This window comes from Hemiscyllium ocellatum, chromosome 5, assembly GCF_020745735.1.
Source record: "Hemiscyllium ocellatum isolate sHemOce1 chromosome 5, sHemOce1.pat.X.cur, whole genome shotgun sequence".
Lineage (NCBI taxonomy): Eukaryota > Metazoa > Chordata > Chondrichthyes > Orectolobiformes > Hemiscylliidae > Hemiscyllium > Hemiscyllium ocellatum.
The window spans coordinates 128,786,993-128,808,014 of NC_083405.1; the positions used below are offsets into that span (position 1 = coordinate 128,786,993).

Below are 21,022 nucleotides of genomic sequence, written 5' to 3' on the forward strand. Positions count from 1 at the left end.
CCTCTGCAGCAATCTTCAGGGTACAATGGACCTGTACTCCCAGATCTCTCTGCCCATCAACTTTTCCCAAGGATCTTCCGTTCATTGTATAATTTGTTCTAGATTTAGTCTTGCCTAAATGCATCACCTCACATTTGTCTGGATTGAAAACCATCTGCCACTTTTCCACCCAACTCTCCAGTCGATCTATATCCTCCTGTATTCTCTGACAGTCCCTTATGCTTTCTGCTACTCCACCAATCTTCATGTCATCTGCATGTCATGGGAATATCATGGACATTTGGAAATGCCATTTGTTGAGTGTGCAATTGTTGCTCTGTAACTGCCAGCAGAGAAAAATGCTGCTGAAACCGGAGATTCAGCTGAAAATCTTAAGATTTTGAGTGTGGTCTCCTTTTGTTCAGTCAGGGCTATACGTTATAGAGCAAAGGATAGACTTAAGATGCAGATCAGTTACATGAGTAAATGATGGAACAGATTCAAGTGGCTTAAAGGGGGAGGTGGGTTCTACAGATGCTGGAGAGTCGAGTCAAGATTAGAGTTGTGCTGGAAAAGCACAGCAGGTCAGGCAGCATCTGAGGAGCAGAAAAATCAACATTTCGGGCAAAAGCCCTTTGATTTAAAGGTCTACTCCAATCCCTATATAATCACAAGGAAGACCACATCAGTGTTAAAAAGGTTAATTCTTCCTATTTAATCAGGAACTACCAAAGGTTGTGATATTAGGACCTGTTAGGAGTTTGATTTCTCCAAGTTGGAAAGGCTGCATTATACCTCCATTGGATATTGATTGGGACTGGATGTGATTTGATCCAAAGAGTAAAATGCTTTCTGTTTGAACATTTCCCTTTCCTGATTTCCACAATTCTGTCCTTGCTGTTCCAGTTCCTTCTTCAGGATTAGCAGGTTATTGGACTGTGGAGTGCATCGTAACCAGTTTCCAACTTGCACTCTCCCAAAGTCAATGTGGTAATGCTGCTGAAGAAAAGGAAGGATGAGGTGGGTCATCACGGTGACGACTATTCCTGTATTCATACAGTGGACGTACCTGAGCTCAGCATTTTCAACGAGAAGCACAAACTCCCTTGTTCTGAGGCCAAGCTTCTGGTAAGAATCTTTTTCCCATAGTTGAAATTTCTAATACTAGGGGGCATACATGGTGAGAGGGGGAAAGTTCAAAGGAGATGAGAGGGGCAAATTTTTTTACATAGAGAGTGGTAGGAGTCTGGAACACGCTGCCAGGGGTGGGGGTGGAGACAGATACAATAGGGGCTTTTAGATAAGCACATGGATAGGCAAGGAATGGAGGGATATGGACCATGGGCAGGCAGAAGGGACTAACCTAATTTAGCGTCATTTTCAGTGCAACATCGTGGGCCAAAGGGTCCATTCCTGAGCTGGACTGCTCTGTGTTTTAAGAACTCTGAAGGATTGCGATTGAAGTTACTTAAAGCATTTCAGCACTTCCCAGTCTGGATCAGAGTTGCACATTTAAACCACTTTGATGTGAGTTAACAGTCTGTTTCTCAGAGGCATTCTTGATTGTGCATCCAGTTGCTCCCCCTGCCTTCCCCAGTTTTTTTCACCAACATTAACTTTGCAGAACTGGCAAAGTGTAGAGTCAAAAGAAGGGCTCAGGTCAGAACTGGGTAGTGCTGGATCAACAAAGCACAGAGAGATGGAGCTTGGACTGTAAGAGTGACAGCTGATCACCATACATGCTAACAAGAAGGATAGAGGGGCCGAATGGCCTTTCCAGTCCTACGTTCTGAGCATTGTTCCTCAGTAATTCCTTATATAAGCAAAAACAACTGTTTGTCACTGACTTTAGATTGAAATGCAGTAACTAAGAGTTTTGAGCCAATGACTGCACTACTTTTTTGAATTGCTTGTTCCCAGAAATATACACAATATATTTATTCTCCAACTTCAGTTGCCACAGGGTGGACTTTGTGTACTGAAGTGGATTGCTAAACTATTTGAGTGGGCTAGATTAGACAGCTGTGGCAGAATTCGCAATGGGGTTTATACAAAAGCTTTCACGGTCACGTCTAGCAGCGCTATCCCACAGTGCTCTGATTTAGTTAATACATCCTGTTGCTTGGGTCTCCACTTTTCAGCTGAGAGGTTGTGGGTTCAAATTTCACTCTGGCCCGGTTTGACCAGAGAATCCAGGCTGACATCACCAGGTGGCGCTTTTTGGGCGAGAGATGAAATCCTGTGCCTCCCATCAACGTTCCCGTGAGGACACAGGAATGCACTACTTTACAGACCAAAGGGATTCTTTCCAGTAGCCTGGCTAACAGTTATCTCTACAACCAACACCAAGAGAGTATCTGCTCAGAATCATGCTGCTGTCCGTACCCTTTTTTTTGAAACAAGCTTTTTAGTGGAATGAGCACAAAACTGGCTGGGCCAACATTTTCCACCAATCCCCAATTGCCCTTAAACTGAGTGGCATGTTTAAATTCAATTAATTTAATTAAATCAATTCATTTACATTCAATTAATCAATTTAAAAATTAAATCTCATCTCAGTAATAGATCAGATTAGATTCCCTACAGTGTGGAAACAGGCCCTTCGGCCCAACCCATCCACATCGATCCTCTGCAGAGTAACCCACCCAGACCCATTCCCTCTGACTAATGCACCTATCACTATGGGCAATTTAGCAGGGCCAATTCACCTGACCTGCACATTTTTGGACTGTGGGAGGAAACTGGAGCACCCTGAGGAATCCACGGGGAGAACGTGCAAACTCCACACAGATAGTTGCCTGAGGCTGGAATCGAACCTGGGACCCTGGTGCTGTATGGTGACTGCTCTGCCCAGAACCATAGAAAAGCTAGAGAGAGTTGTGAACGCAGCCCAGTCCATCACACAAACCAACCTTCCACCTAATTACTCCATCTACACTTCCCTCTGCCTCGGGAAGGCAGCCAACATCATCAAAGTCCTCCCCCCACCTGTTATACTCCTTCTCACCCTCCCCCATCAGGCAGAAGATACAAAAACCTAAATATTTACCAACAGATTTGAGATCAGCTTCTTCCCTGCTGTTAACTTCTGAATAGACTTCTCAAATCTTAAATTTAATGTTGATCTTGCTGTTTGTGCACCTTCTCTGCAACCGTAACATTGTATTCTTCTCTCTGTTCTATTAACCTAATGCACTTTGAACTCCCTCCCTAAGGGCATTGTGGGTCAACCCACAGCAGGTGGACTGCAGCGGTTCAAGAAGGCAGCTCACCCCCACCTTCTCAAGGGGGCAACTAGGGATGGGTAATAAATGCTGGGCCCAGCCAGTGACACTCACATCCCACAACATGAATTTAAAATATGTGCCAGTACTGCACGCAAAACAAATCTTTTCACTGTATCTAGGTACATGTGATAATAAATAAATTATCTACCAAAGTCTGCAGCAATTTCTTGGCTGCAAATGATCACGAGAGCAATGTTGACCAATACCAGTGATAGCCTTCACGTTTGTAATAGGAGGGTTGCTTTGTGGTGGTCAACCCTGTGTTAAGGATGGCCTGGTGAGGCTTAGGTTTTGGTATGGCAGTCTCTGCTGCTGGTAGCATTCCATCACAGTTAGTGGGCTGAGTAGGTGCATGAGATGGTACCTTCTCTGGTTTCTCCCCCACTTCTCAGCCAGCGTTTCCATTTGCCTCTTCCACCGCTTCCTCGTCAAGTCATTCACCAGTGTTCATTTTAATCATCACATCATGCTGCAGGACTCTTTGTAGCATTAATGTAAACATTGTTAAGCTGCTGCATATTTAATATTTTCCTTGAAGACTTAAGTTTTGAAGGGTTATGGACAATTGGATTTATTGTCGGCTCTATGGATGCACCTGGAGTGGTTTCTTTAAAAGGGGACATTGAGTTGTCACTGTTGACATAGGAGACATTTTAGACAAGAACTTATATGACTGGTGATAACTGCTTGCATTTCTGTGGACATTTGGACATAAATTAGTTTTAGTTTACTTGATAGAGACTTGTGGGGCTATTTAGAGGGAGAAATAATTATATTAGGGACAGTGTGCTACCTTGATCATTGTAACAACCAGCAATTCACGACCCAGTGGCTGACTGTACAGAAGGGCTTTGTTTGCAAATATCTTTCATTTAATGAACGCGACCAAGCCAGCACATAATCATCGGTGAATCAGCAGAGTGTGTTTGTGAATTAGCACGCTTCACAACCTCGGAGTTGGTGACCTTGTCCACCCAAGAGATGCTGAGGATGTCTGCGAATGCAAAGGCAGAAAACAGTTCAGCCTTTTCTCCTGCCTAGACTATAACATCCAGTATTCTGCATTTTCTATGCTTACCAATTTTCATATAAGGGAACAAGGAGGAGAAAATATAGATTTACAGCTATATGCAAAAGTAGTAAGAGACACACCCAGACAGTAGTTGGTGGACGAAATGAACTGCCTGGACACGTGGTGCTGACAGGTTCAACTTTCACACTCAAGGGTACTGGATGGTTATTTGGATAGAAATAGTGGGTCAGGGTATGGGGAAAAGGCAGGAGACTGCCACTAGGTAATAGTGTGCACATGAAGAACTAATGCAGGTACATTGGCTGAACAGCCTGTCTCTGGCTGTAACAATGTTGTAATTCCAATTAGTGTCGGGATTGCACTGGGGTGCAGGAGTTTGGCAGACTCTCAGTTTGGTGTTCCCAGTGAAGCTTCCACTTTCCCTTACTCAGCTTCATTGGAACAAGCTACAGCTTTATGACACGTGTTGATTTCAGCATCAAATGAGGGATTGCTGGTGTTTGTGGGACTGAGATATGTGATGCCATTAGCAACTTCCAGCATCACACTGTCAATCCTCTAGGCCACTCAGGGATGGGCATCAAAGGCTGGTGTTCACAGCGCTGCACACACCCCATCAATTAATTGAAAAAAAATGCTTAGATAGCAGCAACATTGTGGACATTTGTCTTCCTGATGCTGGTCAAACCAATTGCCTTACAGGAGACATTCTGTGCTGCTGCAGGAGAACACCACAGCAGCATCGACGAGAGCAGCTCTCTGATGAGGACTTGCCACAACTTATTCTTGGATCTCAGGCATGCAGGGCCGAATCATTCCCCCTAAAAACAAGATTCAATCCATGTTGTTGTTGTATTGCCATAATCTTACCAGATTGTAGGGACCTGTCTCATTTGAGAGAAGCGACTGGTGGTGATTTAACCTGAGGGCCAGCACTCCTCGGGTGAGTACAGGGATTGAGAAGGAGTCCTTCGTGGTAACCTCAAACCAGTGATGGGAATTGAACCCACACTGCTCTGAAAACCAATGATCCAGGCAACTTAGCTAAACCAAAACAGGGATAGGAGAAGGCTGTTCAAGCTCTTTGAGCCCACTCTGCCTTTCAATAGGATCACAACTGATCCAACATCCCTCAGATCCATTTTCCTGCCCTTTCCCTGTCATCCTTGATTCCTTACTTTTCTGTCTTAGCCTGAGAAATACAGGAGTTCCAAAGACTCTCTGCCAATTCAGAGAAGAAATTCCTCCTCATCTCAGTCTTAAATTGGTGGCTCTTTATCCTGAGACTATACCCTCTGGCCCTGGAATTTTCCACGAGAGGAACCATCCTCTCAGCATTGACCCTGCCGAGCACCTTAAGAATCCGATACCTTTCGAATGAGATCACCTCTCATTCTTCTAAATTTCAATGAGTAGTCATAGAAACATAGAATCCCTCCAGTGTTGAATTCTCCCCACTGAGTTCACAGTGACCCTCAAAAGACCATCTCACCCAGACCCACATCCCCCAACCCTGCAATTTCCCATGGCTAATCCATTTAAACCTGCACAACTCTGGACACTATGGACAATTTTTTGTACTGTATGGCCAATCCACTTAACCTCTGGGGTGCCCTCACCTGATTGGACTTTGGCTCATAAGAACTTCCATACCAGGATCACCCTAGTGCGCCTTCTCTGAATTACCTCCAATTCAACAGTACTCCAGATTCCTTTGATAGCCACAGGCTATTAAGCTAGTAAACTAATAGAGTCAGTAAAGAAAAACCTGCACCTTACAGACTACCTTTCAGCAGCTCAGGACATCTCAGACTGTTTGAGAACCACGTACATATAATTTGAAATGTGGTCACTGTCAGAAGTACAGCTGTCAATGTCTGCACTGCAAGATCCCTTGATTTGATAAGAAGGCCTGTATTTTTCAGAGTATTGGGCCTCTCAAATCACTTCACAGCCAGTTTTGAACTGTAGTCACAGTCAGAATTGGAAACTACTTCATAGCTAGCTCCCCCAAATAACATGGTGAGGATGGATTAATTGGCTTTGGTGTTGATTGAGCAGTGAGACCAGGTGAGACATTGACGATAACCAGGGCAGAGTTTCTGCATTGGCTGCAGTTGGCAATCTGAGCATGATTTGAGCAGATTATTCCAGCAGTAGGTCCACAATGGCAGAGGTCCAGAGGGCTCAATGCTTCCTCTATGTTGGTTATGACATGTGATTGCATCAGATAAGTGGGCGATACGGTGGCACGGTGGTTAGCACGGCTGCCTCACAGCGCCTCAATTCCAGCCTTGGGCGACTGACTGTGTGGAGTTTGCACATTCTCCCCGTGTCTGTGTGGGTTTCCTCCGGGTGCTCCGGTTTCCTCCCACAGTTCAAAAATGTGCAGGTTAGGTGAATTGGCTAAATTGCCTGTAGTGTTAGGTGAAGGGGTAAATGTAGGGGAATGGGTCTGGGTGGGTTGCTCTTCGGAGGGTCGGTGTGGACTTGTTGGGCCTGTTTCCACACTAAGTAATCTAATCTAATCTTAAAAGATAACAGGCACAGCAATTATTACCTGCATATACTTCAATCATTTCAACACATTCTTTTCAAATATACATATTAACTATTCGAAATGAATCTTTTAGACAAGGAAGACAACAAAAATGAACCAAGACCAGGTAGAATGTATGAAAATTTATTTTCCTTCCACTTTAAACTATGACAGAATAATGCAGTTAAGTACAGTACATATTAAAGGTAAATATTATTGCTTACATACAAAACTGCAGATACAAATACATTTCCCCTCAGCAAGAACTGCTAAGAGTTTAATACATTTCGTTTGCAAAAAAAAAAGAGAAAAACAGAAAACTCAAAACAAACCCTCCCTCCCACTCACTAACTGCTGTGATACCCGTGCACATAGTTGCTTCATTGCAGTCTTTGTCCCCAATGCTTAAAGTAACGGCTCGAATGCATCAGTCACCAATAAATAGTTCTGAATCTGTGCAGGGAAAGAGGGCAGGCATTCTGCAAGAATGAGGGAGACCCGGGCAGCGCTGTGTCCGTCAGCTGTACCTGCTGCTCTCGCTGTGGCTCCGATGGCGAGAGTAACTCCGATCACTCCTGCTGTATGATCGGTATGACCTGTAGCTTCTGTCCCAGCTTCTAATCGATTCAAGGGGAACAAATGAACATTACACAATCTTTCAGCTTAAAGGAAGGAATATAACACTGTTCACGTGAAGACTGCATTACGGTCAGGGCTGTTGAAGTGAAGGAGGACAGGGCAATTATTTTTTCTTTGTTCTTGGACAGGAGACCAGCATTTGTTGTCCATTCTTAATTGCTCCTGAACTGAATCGCTCTCTAGGCCTTTGCAGAGGGCAGTAAACTAGTATATGTGGCACATGTAGGCCAGACCAACTAAAGATGACAGATTTCCTTCCATAGAAGGCAATAGTGGGCCTGCTGCATCTGCAAACCAACATGTTGTGATTTACGCACAAGGACAGCCAGGTCCCTTTGCACAGCAGCATGCTGCAATTTTTCATCATTTAAATAATAGGCCAATCTGGCTTATTAATGGTTCACTGGTTATCTGGGTGTTTTCCTTGTAGTGGAGATATTGAATAGAGTTCTTACACCAATTGTATCTTTCTCACTGAGTCACCACAAACACAGCCACAGGTGGTGTGGGGAAAAGAGTGAGTTTTTATGACAATTAACAGTGTGGTTATTAGAGACTCTTTTTGTTACAGGTTTTATTTGAATCTGAATTTCACCAGTAGTCATGGTGGGATCTGCACCCATGTTCCAGGATGTGAGATTGGGCCTCTGGATTACTCTCCCTCTCACCTTAAACCTACGCTCCCTAGTATTTGACATTTCCTCCCTGGAAGAAGACTTCAACTATCCACCCTGTCCATGCCTCTCTTAATTTTATATACTTCTATTAAGTTGCCCCTCAGTCTTTGACACTCTAGTGAAAACAATCCAAGTTTGTCCAACCTCTCCTTATAGCTAATACACTCCAATCCAGGCAACATCCTGGTAAACCTCCTTTGAACCCTCTCCAGATCTCCACATGCTTCCTATAGTATCTCATCCAGAACTGCACACAATACTCCTAATGTGGCATGACAAGCGGTTTATATAGCTGCAATATGATGCACTAACTTTTATACCGAAAGCCCTATCTGATGAAGCATACCATATTTCTACATTACCACCTTATTCACATGAGTTGCCACTTTCAGGAAGGTATGGACATGCTCCCCAAGATCCCTCTGTGTATCAATGCTTCTAAAGGTCCTGCCATCTACTGTACACTTTCCTTTTGTGTTAAATGTCTCACTTGTCCAGATTAAACTCCATCTGTTATTTCTCTGCTCAACTTTCCAACTGATCTATGTCCTGCTCTATCCTTTGAAAATCTTCCTCACTATCCACAACTACCAACCTTTAGAACATAGAAGGATACAGCGCAGTACAGGCCCTTCGGCCCTCGATGTTGCGCCGACCGAATCCTACCTAACCTATACTAGCCCAATAACTTCCAAATGCCTATCCAATGCCCGCTTAAATGACCATAAAGAAGGAGAGTTCACCACTGATACGGGCAGGGCATTCCATGAACTCACAACCCGCTGTGTGAAGAATCTACCCCTAACATCTGTCCTATACCTACCACCCCTTAATTTAAAGCTATGTCCCCTAGTGTTGCCTTTGTGTTGCCTGCAAACCTACAAATCAGATCACTACATTTTCATACAAATTATCTATATATATATATATATTACAATGATGACCCAGCATTAATTCTTGAGGAACACCCCCACTCCTGGCCACAGACCTCCAGTCAGAAAAACATCCTCCATAATTACCCTCTGTTGTCTATGACTAAGCCAATTTTGTATCCAACCTGCAAAATCACTATGAACCCATCAAACTTCAAACTTGAAAATTTGACAAGATTGTTTGTTATAAATTCAACTTCAGTAAGCTCTGAAAGGTATGTTACCAGAGAACATTACTGCCTTTCTTTCTAATCCATATGATCTCTCTTACACGTCAGACTTCTCAAATTAAAGCTGGGCCTAACCATCCCATACAGATGTTAACGTCCTGTATTATCAGCCACTCAATACTAATCCTACAACATTCTTCTATTTCTCTTTCCCTCACATACTTATCTAGTTTGCCTTTAGAAACATCTATATTATTCACCTCAAACTCTACTTGTGTTCGTGATTTCCACACTTGTCCCACTCTCTGGATGAAGAGATTTCTCCCAAAATTAATAATACATCTACCTAGGTCAACTCCCAGCCTGCTTTGTTCTAGATAATTAAAAGAAAAGAGTCCCAGCTTCTTGAGGCTTCCTCGGGAGTCAGAGAAGTCAGTCAGAGAATTAAATCGGAAGGAAAAGCAGTCTCTTACCTGGACCTTCGGGATTTGTGATAGCTACGGCTCCGACTTCTGCTCCTACTGTCGTAGCTATCGTATGAATCAGACCTGAAATCGAGCGAGGGAGAGAGAGATAATCGCTGCTATTAGTCTCATGCATTTGTCCTTAAGTGTGGGGAAACATTACATTACACAGTTAATGAAGAAAAAAATTCAGATGAGGCTATCAATCATGACATAGGAGCTTCAGCCAGTAATACATTCTCACTACCAGCTGTACTTAGAGCAGACAGTTTAATGGAGCTCTCTCCGCTGCAGAGACTGCAACAATGCATTCAGTTACAGCCACAGTAACTGAAGTTTATTTCATTACAGATCACAAAAAGAAAGCACACACTTACAACCTTTAAACAAGCACTCTAAGCTCATCCAACAGTTCATGAGAGATACAAAACTCTGGAACCATCATCCTGAACCACCACACATTGTGCATCTCACATGACACTGTCCTAGCCTGTGTCTTACTCACAGGTGGTGAGTGGGCTGCAGCTTTTCTGGTAAAACTTATTTGTGGAATTATAATATTAACGTGTCTCCCAATCCACACTGATATTCAGAGGTTTAAGTGGCTGTTAGTGAAAGAAAGCCAATTTAATAGAAGGTGAAAAGAAACCTGACTGGAATCATGTTGCTGAGTGCTAAACACTCAAACACATCGTGTCTCTCAGGCTGTATACCTCACATTGTACTGGCAGATCTTTGATAACGCTGCCTTTCCATCATTAACTGGAAGCATGGAACTGAGCCTTGACAACAACGTACCCACCTCCTTATGGCTCTCAGAACTCTGCAGGGCTCCAGTTTGCTGTGCACACTAACATCCGAGATCAAACGCCTCTGTCCCTTGCTTCACTTTCAGTTGCTGAGATCTACTCAGAGAGTGAGGGTGGGGCTTCAAAAGTTTTCTAACAAATGCACTTCCTCATTAACTCTGATGCTTGACATTTGGCCTTTTATTGCATTAGGAGGCTCTCTTGCAAAGACAACGAGGTTCTTGTCTCTTACTGAACTGAACACAGCCTTGTATTTCTAGCAAAAATGCTTCCAAAATTTATTCTAACTGAGGGAACTGGAGTATCCACTTAGATAGGGAACTCTGTTGACATTAAGGGGAGGTGATGAACCAGTGGCATTATCGCTCGACTATTAAACCAAAAACACAATAATGTCCTGGGGACCTGGATTCGAAACCTATCATGGCAGACGGTGGAATGTGAATTCAATAAAAGTCTGGAATAAAGAGGCTAATCATGACCATTGCTGACTGCTAGTGCCAGGAAAAACACACCACTAATGTCCTTTTGGGAAGGAAACTGGTGTCCTTATCTGGTTTACATGTGACTTCAGATTCACAGCAGTGTTTGTGACTCTCAGTGGGGGATGGGTAATAAATGTTGCACACATTCCATGAATTAATAATAAATGCCTTGAACATTAAACTTTGTTATTAAAAGTGGAGGAATGCAGAAACCCTCTTACCAAGCAAACAGAACAAAATGCTTCTCCTGCACAGTATTGACTCAAAAACAAACCAAGCATGTACACGGATGATGTGTTCTTTGTGACCTGTGTACACAGCAGTCCCTTACACTGAATACATACCTAGACCTCCGGTGACGTCTAGATGACAAGCTTCTAGAACGACTTCGACTATAGGTTCTACTGTTTGAAGAAAACAAGATAGACAAATAAGCTATCATGCACGAAACAAATAATCACAAAAGCTGCTTCACATCCTCACCCAAATTAATATTGCACTACACAACCAGATAATAACAAAGAGAATTTTTCTCTCTCTCTCTAGTTGTTCAGTAACTGCTGAGGAAAAGTGAACGGCCGGAGATGACTTTCTCTCATACAGTTGGCAATCAGGGATGTATAAAGAACGATTGGAGGCATGTTGTTAATAATGGTTGGTCAGTCACAGGTGGTAACCACTGTCTGCCCCACTGCACTGTTTAAAGCTCCACTCATTGTCTGCCTGGAAGGACAGGCTCAGAATAGAGCATCCTTCTGTAGGAATTGCAAGCTCCAACTTCATCATGTGAATTACGGCACAGGGCTATCAAGCTATCACTTACCTTACTGTACCTACAGAGGAAATTGTAATGGTTGGCGCACATTTATAGCTTACAAATATCACAAGGAGGAATGCTACTTTACCTTTTCTTTAGCCTATTCACAGAAATGAATATTCGACTGTGTTTTAGCACTATATTCAGCTCTACCTGTCCAATTCTCCCTTCATTCCCTCCTGAAGACACAATACTGCTAGGACACAACTCTACTGATGTCCAAGTGCTGAGGTGACCAGTTATTTGAATACAGAGTCCATCACACCTGCATCTGGTCCTGCCTGCAACTCAAGTTCCATTACTACATTCTCCAGAAAGGAATTAAGGGAGTAGGAAGCAGTGTTGGCTCGGGGCAGACACACAGATAACAGCATCTCTAGGGTAGCCCTGTCTAAAACCACCTGATTCAGATCATAAACCAGGATTGAACCTGGAATTTTCTTGGCTTTATGGCAGAGGGCAACATGCAATGACCATTGAGTCACCACAGAACAAACCTGACTGACCATCCTGGTTTTACTCCGGTCAGATTGTGGAATAAGGGTCTGGGCTTCCAGACAGATCACTTCCCCAATGCCTAGTATTGGTAGTGAAAGTGATGCTGCTTGTATGGTGATGGTTTAAGGCCTGCATTCATGACTGTGAAGACTGAACATAGAGGGTATTGGAGTAAAATAGAGGAAGGGGAACATGATGAAAACACATCAGAGATTGAGATTAGTTATGTTATAAACAAGTGAGATTTAATGCAACCAGAAATGGAAGAAAGCAAGTCAACGTTAGAAAAGTTAAATAGTTAATCATTGCAACTGCTGTCATGTAAAAAAAAATGACGCACATATATTTAATTAGCCATCGTGAGGTAGACATGCAACATGTAAACAGACCCTTCAGTCCAACTCATCCATGCTGACCAGATATCCTAAACTTACCTAGTCCCTTTGCCAACATTTTGCCTGATTTGCTCTAAACCCTTCCTAGTCAGGTTGTAAGTTTGCTCACTGAGCTGGTAGGTTTGTTTGCAGACATTTCATTGCCTTGCTGGGTAACATCATCAGTGAGCTTCCATTGAAGCGCTGGTGTTCTGTCCCGCTTTCTATTTACGTGTCTTGATCGGTTAAGGTGGGTGATCTCATTTCCGATTCTTTTTCTCAGAGGTTGGTAAATGGGGTCCAAATCAATGTGTTTATTGATGGAGTTCCGGTTTGAATGCCAGGCCTCTAGGAATTCCCATACATGTCTCTGTTTAATATGTCCTAGGATGGAATTGCTGTCCCAGTCGAAGTGCTGTCCTTCTTTGTCTGTGCGCAAGAATACTAGTGGTAGCTGGTCATGTGTTTTGGTGGCTAGTTGGTACTCCTGTATCCTAGTGGCTAGTTTCTTGCCTGTCTGTCTGATTGAGTGCTTGTTGCAGCCCTGCAGGGTATTTTGTAAATGACATTTGTTTTGGTGCATGTTGGTATGAATGCCTTCGTTAACAATAACATATATATGATATGCCTTAATGTAAGATTTATGGTTTCATTCAGTGACTGTTTCCATGGTGATTTGTGCAGCTCCAACAACACTCAAGCAGCTTGACACCACCCAGGGTAAAGCAGCCTGCTTAATTGGCACCACATCCAGAAGCATCCAGTCCCTCCAATACTGATGCTCTGTAGCAGCAATGTTTAGCATCTACAAGATACACTAGAGAAATTCATCAAAGGTCCTCAGAGAGCACTTTTCAAACTCACAACAACTTCTACCGAGAAGGACAAGGACAGCAGATACATGGGACCACCTCTAACTTCAAGCTCCCCTCCAAGCCTCTCACCATCCTGACTTGGAAATATAACACAGTTCCTTCACTGTCACTGGGTCAAAATCCTCGAATTCCTTCCCTAATGGCATTGTGGGTCAACATTCCTTTCATTGATTAAAAATCAATGACAGCATTGAATATGCTTAACGATCTATCCTTGACAACTCTCCATGAAAAAGGAATTCATAGCTCCACTACCTCAGAGAAGAAATTCCTCTTCATCTCGGTCTTAAATGGGCAACCCCCTAATTCTGAGGCTGTGCCCTCTGGTCCTAGTCTGTCTCAGAAAGGGATACAACCTGAGAAATGAAGAGGTTGATGACCTTCCATCAGGCTACCTGGATAGTAAGGCCAGGAGATATTCTAGCAGGTAAGTTTGGTAACTTTAGGTTTCCGTCTGGGCCATGAGGAGCGTGACTGCTTACCATCACCGAGGAGGAAGCCTCAGAGCCCTCCTGCCAGAAATCACCATTCCCCAACTGTGGTCAGAATACCAGAATTGCTTATACCAAAATCCACTGATACCTGATTGCAGCCTCATTCCACCCTACTGGAAGGCAGTGCATCTGCTTCGAAGCCAGGAAAACCTCTACATAATCCCTGACTCCCCAAATTTGCCTCTTCCTCCAAGGCTGTCACACATTCTCCCTCCAATGCACCTAGCTAGAATTGGAATTGAAATGTCTAAACTAGACAGAATGAGAAAGAATTGTTGAATTGAGGAAACTTAAAAAAAAAAATTTTCAGGAAACTGTGATCATTCCTGTTAGTGATGGAAGGATAAAAATCCAGCTGTAGTTGTGAAACATATCAAGTATAGGGGAAAGTGAAGACTTCAGATGTTGGAGAGTCAGAGTGGAGCTGGAAAAAGCACAGCTAGTCGAGCAGCATCAGAGCAGAAGGGGGCTGCGAAATAAAGAGAGGGAGGGGGTAGAGCTGGGGAGAAAAGGTGGGTGGGATGGTGATAGGTGGATGCAGGCAGGTGGTGGCTGTAATTGGTCAGTGGGAATGATTGTGGAGTGGATAGATGGGAAGGAAAATAGATAGGTAATGTCAGGTTAAGGGGGTGGGGTGGAGAGGGAAGGCTGAGCCCGGGGTTTTATGGGAGATTGGGAGATTTGGAAGCTGGTGAATTTTATGTTAAGGCCGTGTAGTTGTAGGCTCCCAAGGTGGAAGATGAGGTATTCTTCTTCCAGTTTGCATGTGGCCCTGTGTTGGGAGAGGCCAAGGATGGCCATGTCATCGGGGGAGTTAAAATGGCTGGCAACTGGAAGGTGGGGTTGACTGGAGTGGTACAGACCATACGTGTTCCCTGAACTGGTTCCTGAGTTTGTGCTTTTGATCTCTCTGATGTAAAGGAGACCACATTGGGAGCAACGGATGTGATAAATCAGGTTGGAGGAAATGCATGTGAATCTCTACTGGACTTGAAATGGTTCTTTGGGGCCTTGGAGTAGATATATAAATTGCCTGTGGTGGCACTCTCATCCTCAAGTTCAAACTTCAAGTACAAGACTCACTCCTGAAACCTGAATACAAAGTTTAGGCTGAAACTCCAATGCAGTGATGAAGGCAAGCTGCACCATTGGCGTCTTTTGATGGGATGTTAAACCAAACTCCCCAACTGCTCTCTCAGGTAGTTCTAAATGTTCCCATAATCCTGTTTTAATAAAAAACAGCAGATTTCTCCCAGGGATCCTAAGGTAATTTTTTTTTTGAGGATGAAGGTGAGAGGGCAGGTAAGTAGAGCTGGGGCCATGATCTTATTGAATGGCGGAGCAGCATCGAAATGCCAGATGGCCTACTCCTGCTCCTAATTCTTATGTCCTAGCCAATATTTATCCTTTAACCAACAGCACATTTTAAAAAAAACACTATCTGGTCATTGATGCATTGTAGCGAGTGAAATTTTACCATGAGCAAATTGGCTGCTTTACTTCTGACATTAAAACAGTGACTAGACCTCAAAAGTAATGAGCTATGAAGTACTGTGGACACTGAGATTACAAAATATGCTGCACATGTTCAACTCTTACTGAATAAATCAAAATGCTGCACATGCCAGAAATTTCTGAATGGGCAGGAAATTTTCTGCATCAAATGAAGACCACTTTTACTTAACAACTGATTTGGTGGCTGTCAAGCCATATAAAGAACAGAAAACTAAGGCAAAATACAGGGGTAAACATTTCTGGAGTCACATTCTACTGTGTTGCAGTAATCAAGTACACTGGAGAAAATCAAAGCATAAACTATATAGCACAGAAGGGTTAATATTTTCATTCTACATATATTCAAGGAATGGAATCAGTGAGTACAGTGTGAAATTGCACAATGTAGACAGATGCCCAGAGGTCGTAGGCAGTGACTTGTTTATTTTTGATGTTGAAAGAAGCTTATTAAAAGCATCTCTCAACTTTCTGAAAATAGCAGAACTATAACCAATTTTACATATTGATGCAAATTTCCTCTCTGTCCCAAAAGTGACTGTACGTGACGAGGATCCAATATAAGGGCAAAGAATGTCTAGTACAAACCCTTAACTGAACAAACAGTATTATTAAATGGAGTCAGCTCCGAAGGGACAATTGCAAACCATTTCTATGCTTTGCATTTGATGGCAGCTTTTTTAAAATAATGGAAGTAATGAATAAATAGCAGTCAGCAATCCAAGAGGGAAATGTGTGCACAGCACTTTATAAATATCTAATAACGCTGAAGCAAGATGATAACTAATAACCAGATGCCTGCTTAATATCATGGTTATTAAAAGAATACTATAAACTTTAACAATCTTTTGATTTCTGGGATATATTAAGTGAGCTGATCTCAATCTTGGCAGCAAGAGGCAATTGCTACATGTGATCTCAACATTTTTGGATATAGGAAAGGAGGAACAGGCCAATGTCAACCAAAACCCTTCGCTATCAGGGGTATATGCTGAAAAGCAGATACTATGAAAAGACAGGAATGGTTGAGTAGCCCTCTGAGATCCAACATTGATTCTTAAAACAATGTCAAAACTTGCACATGAAGACTGAAGCGCATCAAAGAACGAGTCACACCTCTTGAACTGCATCCCATTCCAGAGTTAGCATGTCAGGAAGAGAAGGGAAACATTTAAAATGAAACTTCATGTCTTTTTTTGTGTATAGGTCACTGCCAATTAAAATCTGGATATGGGAAAGGAGTCTCATCTTGATTGTTAATTTCAGACCTCATCCACACTTCATGAAGTGGAGACTTACATGTTATGAACCCTCAGACGTGGAGGCGTTTAATCACAGAATGCTGTTTATTGTTTCATATATTTGAGCTATCAAAGTGGTGCTTAAATGCCATTACTAAATGAAACTGTTATCCAGCTAAAAACATCAATTAGTTATGGAGAAAAATAAAGCAGCTTCTTTTAATAAACATAAGTTCACAAAAATGAATGGTGATTTGGCAGTGATTTTGTAGGGGTCAGATTGTTGAAATAACGGGGCTCATAATTTAACTCAGTAGCCCATGTCTCAGAGTCCAATATATCCATGCTGCAGTGTGATATCCAGAAATGAATGGAGATGGGGTAGAATCAGGGCAGTACTGAAGTATAATTATATCAAGTCCCATTTTCCTACAGTGTACTACAGTCAGCTGATATTCTGGCTCCACAGTTCACAGTGCAGATTAAACTACAAGAGGAAAGGCTGCCATTATAAATCTATTATTCCTTCCTTCCACTTGACCTGTGGACAAAGAATCATACAGTCATACAGCACGGAAACAGGCCCTCTGGTCTAACCAGTCCATGCTGAACATAACCCCAAACCGAACTGCTCCTGGACCCTCTCCCCCAAACCTTTCCTATTCATGTGTCTATCCAAATGTCTTTTAAACATTGTAATTGTTACCTCATGTTCAATGAAGGAAGTCTTTTGAGAATATAAGAAATAGTAGTAGAAGACCAATTAGCCCCAAGCCTGTACCATCATTTAATAAGAACATGGCTGATCTCCTAACTCAACTGTTTTTACCTGTACTACCCACACTTGATTCCTTTAATATCCAAATATCTATCATTGATCAAAGAACAAATCATAGGTTCTGTACATTGCAGAAAGAGGCCATTCGGCCCACCGAGTCAGCACCAACCCTCTGAATAGCATCCCACCTAAACCCAGTCCTCTGCCTTATCCTCTTGACCCTACATTTCCTGTGGCTAATACACCTAGCTGGCACATCCAAGGACACCACAGGGCAACTTAGCATGGCCAGTCCACCTAACCTGCACTCCTTTGGATTGTGGGAGGAAACCCACGCAGACACTGGGAGGATGTGCAAACTCCACACAGAAAGTCGCCCGAGGGTGAATTGAACCCGGGTCCCTGGCACTGTAAGGCAGCAATGCTAACCTGCTCCTGCTGCTCGGATGCTGCCTGACCTGCTGTGCTTTTCCAGCACCAGTCTAATCTAGACTCTGATCTCCGGCATCTGCAGTCCTCACTTTTACCTAGTTGATTTTAACCTTACTGCGAATCTTCTTGCAAGGATGCCTACCTTGAAGTTCTCCTTCGCTCTCCTCAAGGTTTTCAGTGAGTATCTCTCTCTCACTGGAACCCCAGGTCATCTCTCAGCCCTGAAGCTCTTCAACCATGTCCTGAAACAGACTCGCTACCGCAGCCACATCCGCTTCCTCTGTGCTCGTCTCTCTGACCTATCACCTTCATCCCCATCTTCATCTTCGTCCACCTATTTAACTCTTGCCGACTTTCACCACAGCCCAACCCCCCTCCAAATTATTGCTCCACCCCAGATACTCCCTGCCTTCATTCCTGATGAAGGGCTTTTGCTCAAAACGTTAATTTTCCTGCTCCTCGGATGCTGCCTGGCCTGCTGTGCTTTTCCAGCACCACTCTAATCTAGACTCTGATCTCCACCATCTGCAGTCCTCACTTTTGCCTAGTAATGCTAACCACTGAGCCACAACAGGTTGATATGGCTGCGAATTATAAATATTCATGATTCTGAGTGAAGAAATTTCTCCTCATCTCAGGTTTTGGCGACCAATCTCACCCTTAGGCACTACCAGTCCTCCCAGTACAGCATCAAGTTCCTTCTTAAATGAGTCCGATGTGTCCTCAACCTCATTTACTGACAACATTTTCTCGCCATTGATCCTTTTGAATAGAGACATACATTGGCATCTGTTGTAAACTTTAACCGCAAGACCATTAGGGATCCTACTTCTTCACTATGTTGCAGCTGTGTATTACTATACTCCTGACTAGGGGCATCTGAAAGTAATGTCACAGGCCTAATTGGATTATATCACTTGAACCTCAGATTAATTGAAGCATTCACGTGGATCAGGGCTGTTCAATAACCTAAACTCCTTTTACCCATCAGAGTTCTGTATACTCTTACCGAACACAAATTCAACACACTCCAGTTTTGAAGACTTCAATTGTTTCAGCATCCAAGACCTTTCATGAGGGAGATTCTAGATTTTTTACTACCCTTTGCATGTGGAAAAAAGTACGTTCTAACATTCCTCCTTAATGCCCTGGCTCTAACAGCCCTTCCATTCCTGATTCCTCCAAGAGAGGAATCTGTCCCAATTAATCCTTTTAACATTCTGAACACTTCAATCAGAGAACACAACAATCTTTGACACCTGAAGTAATTCAAGCCAAATTTATGTATTCTCTAAGCCATGGTGACGTTTTGGTGAATCTGCATTGAACTGCAGTGCCCTGGATGGTAGGGTCTGACTTGGCTCCCCATAACCAGAGCATAATTTCCTCCCTGGCCTTTGTAATCCAAGATCATCAGGTACAGCTTGCCAGTTTTAGTCTGACTAGGTCATTGTATAGATTTAGAATGATTCTTTCAGGATTTACACTCAAAATACAGGCATTTAAAATAATACTTGCAAATCACATTCATTTGTCAAGTGCACCACTGTATTTATGACAGTGGGTAAATTAAAACTCAACCATATTAATAATAGCCATTTCAAGTGAAGTTACCTGTGGCTTCTGTAGCTTCTATAAGAGCTGCTGTGACTTGAGTGACCTCTGCTGTGCCTACGTCGACTTCGACTTCTGCTGTAACTGCGGGACCTGAAATTAATCACATTGCAGCATGGATGGCTTCAAAGAAGAAACATTTTCAGCCACTTTGGGTTTTATAATTTTCCCACGATATTTAGGGAGGTGACGACACAGTGGTAATGTTAGTATTCAAGAGACACAGGCTAATACTCTGGACACATAGTCAGCTGTGATGGGCTACACAACCTAAGAAATTAGAATTCAATTAAAAAAAAGGGCAACTATGAAACCATTGTCAATTGTTGTGAAAATTTATCTGGTTCGTTACTGAACTTCACAGCAAAAAACTTGTTATTTTCATCTGGTCTGGCTTAATGTGACTCCAGACCAACAGCAATGGACAACAGGCCAACATTTAGTCCCAGGTTAAAGCAACACACACAGACCAAGTCTTAAACTATGAAAGTAACTACCCCAACACACACAAACAAAGCTGCATCAGGACACTATTCAAAAGGGCCACAACACACTGCAGCACACCAGAACTGCAAAAAGAGGAAGAGGAACACCTATACAAGGTATTCGCCAAAAACGGATACCCGCGCAACTTCATCAACAGATGCCTAAGAGAAAGACCACGGAACGAGGACATGCCACAACCAAAAGGACTAGCCACACTACCCTACATCAGCAGCGTTTCAGAACTGACAGCCAGACTACTGCGACTCTTAGGACTCATAACAGCACATAAACCAACAGCCACGCTCAGACAACAACTCACTAGAACGAAGGACCCGATACCCAACATGAGCAAAACTAATGTAGTGTACAAAGTACCATGCAAGGACTGCACAAAATACTATATAGGACAAACAGGAAGACAGCTAACAATCCGCATACATGAACATCAACTAGCCACGAAACGACACGACCAGCTATCCTTAGTAGCCACATACACAGACAACAAGCAACATGAATTCGACTGGGACAACACTACTATCATAGGGCAAGCCAGACAGAGAACAGCCAGGGAATTCCTAGAGGCATGGCATTCATCCACAAACTCCATCAACAAACACATCGACCTGGACCCAATATACCAACCACTACAGCGGACAGCTGAAACTGACAACCGGAAGCGGCAAGGACAGACCACTATAAATACCGGAAGAAACATCAAAGAAGCGCTTCGCAGGAGGCTCCAAAGCACTGATGATGTCGCCTAGCCAGGGGACGAAACGTTTGCAACAAAAACTTCCGGCTCGGCGAACAGAACCACAACGAGCACCCGAGCTACAAATCTTCGCACAAACCTTGAGGCCTAATTCTATGTTCCAAGCAGCATAAGC

General features: G+C 43.1%; 1 protein-coding gene across 4 annotated transcripts in view; it reads right to left on the reverse strand.

Annotated features, from left to right (window-relative positions):
• Positions 1 to 6,996: 6,996 nt before the first annotated feature.
• nktr (natural killer cell triggering receptor) overlaps positions 6,997 to 21,022 on the reverse strand; it is a 206,075-nt gene continuing 192,049 nt past the window's right edge. For 3 of the 4 annotated variants that reach the window (XM_060825193.1, XM_060825194.1, XM_060825196.1), the window contains 4 exons: positions 19,650 to 19,742; positions 11,359 to 11,418; positions 9,730 to 9,804; positions 6,997 to 7,455 (listed from right to left, as the gene is read on the reverse strand). In XM_060825193.1, the coding sequence (XP_060681176.1) occupies positions 7,356 to 7,455; positions 9,730 to 9,804; positions 11,359 to 11,418; positions 19,650 to 19,742 (328 nt within the window). In that variant the 3' untranslated portion in view covers positions 6,997 to 7,355. The remainder of the gene's footprint in view (positions 7,456 to 9,729; positions 9,805 to 11,358; positions 11,419 to 19,649; positions 19,743 to 21,022) is intronic. The other variant, XM_060825195.1, reaches the window with a different exon arrangement.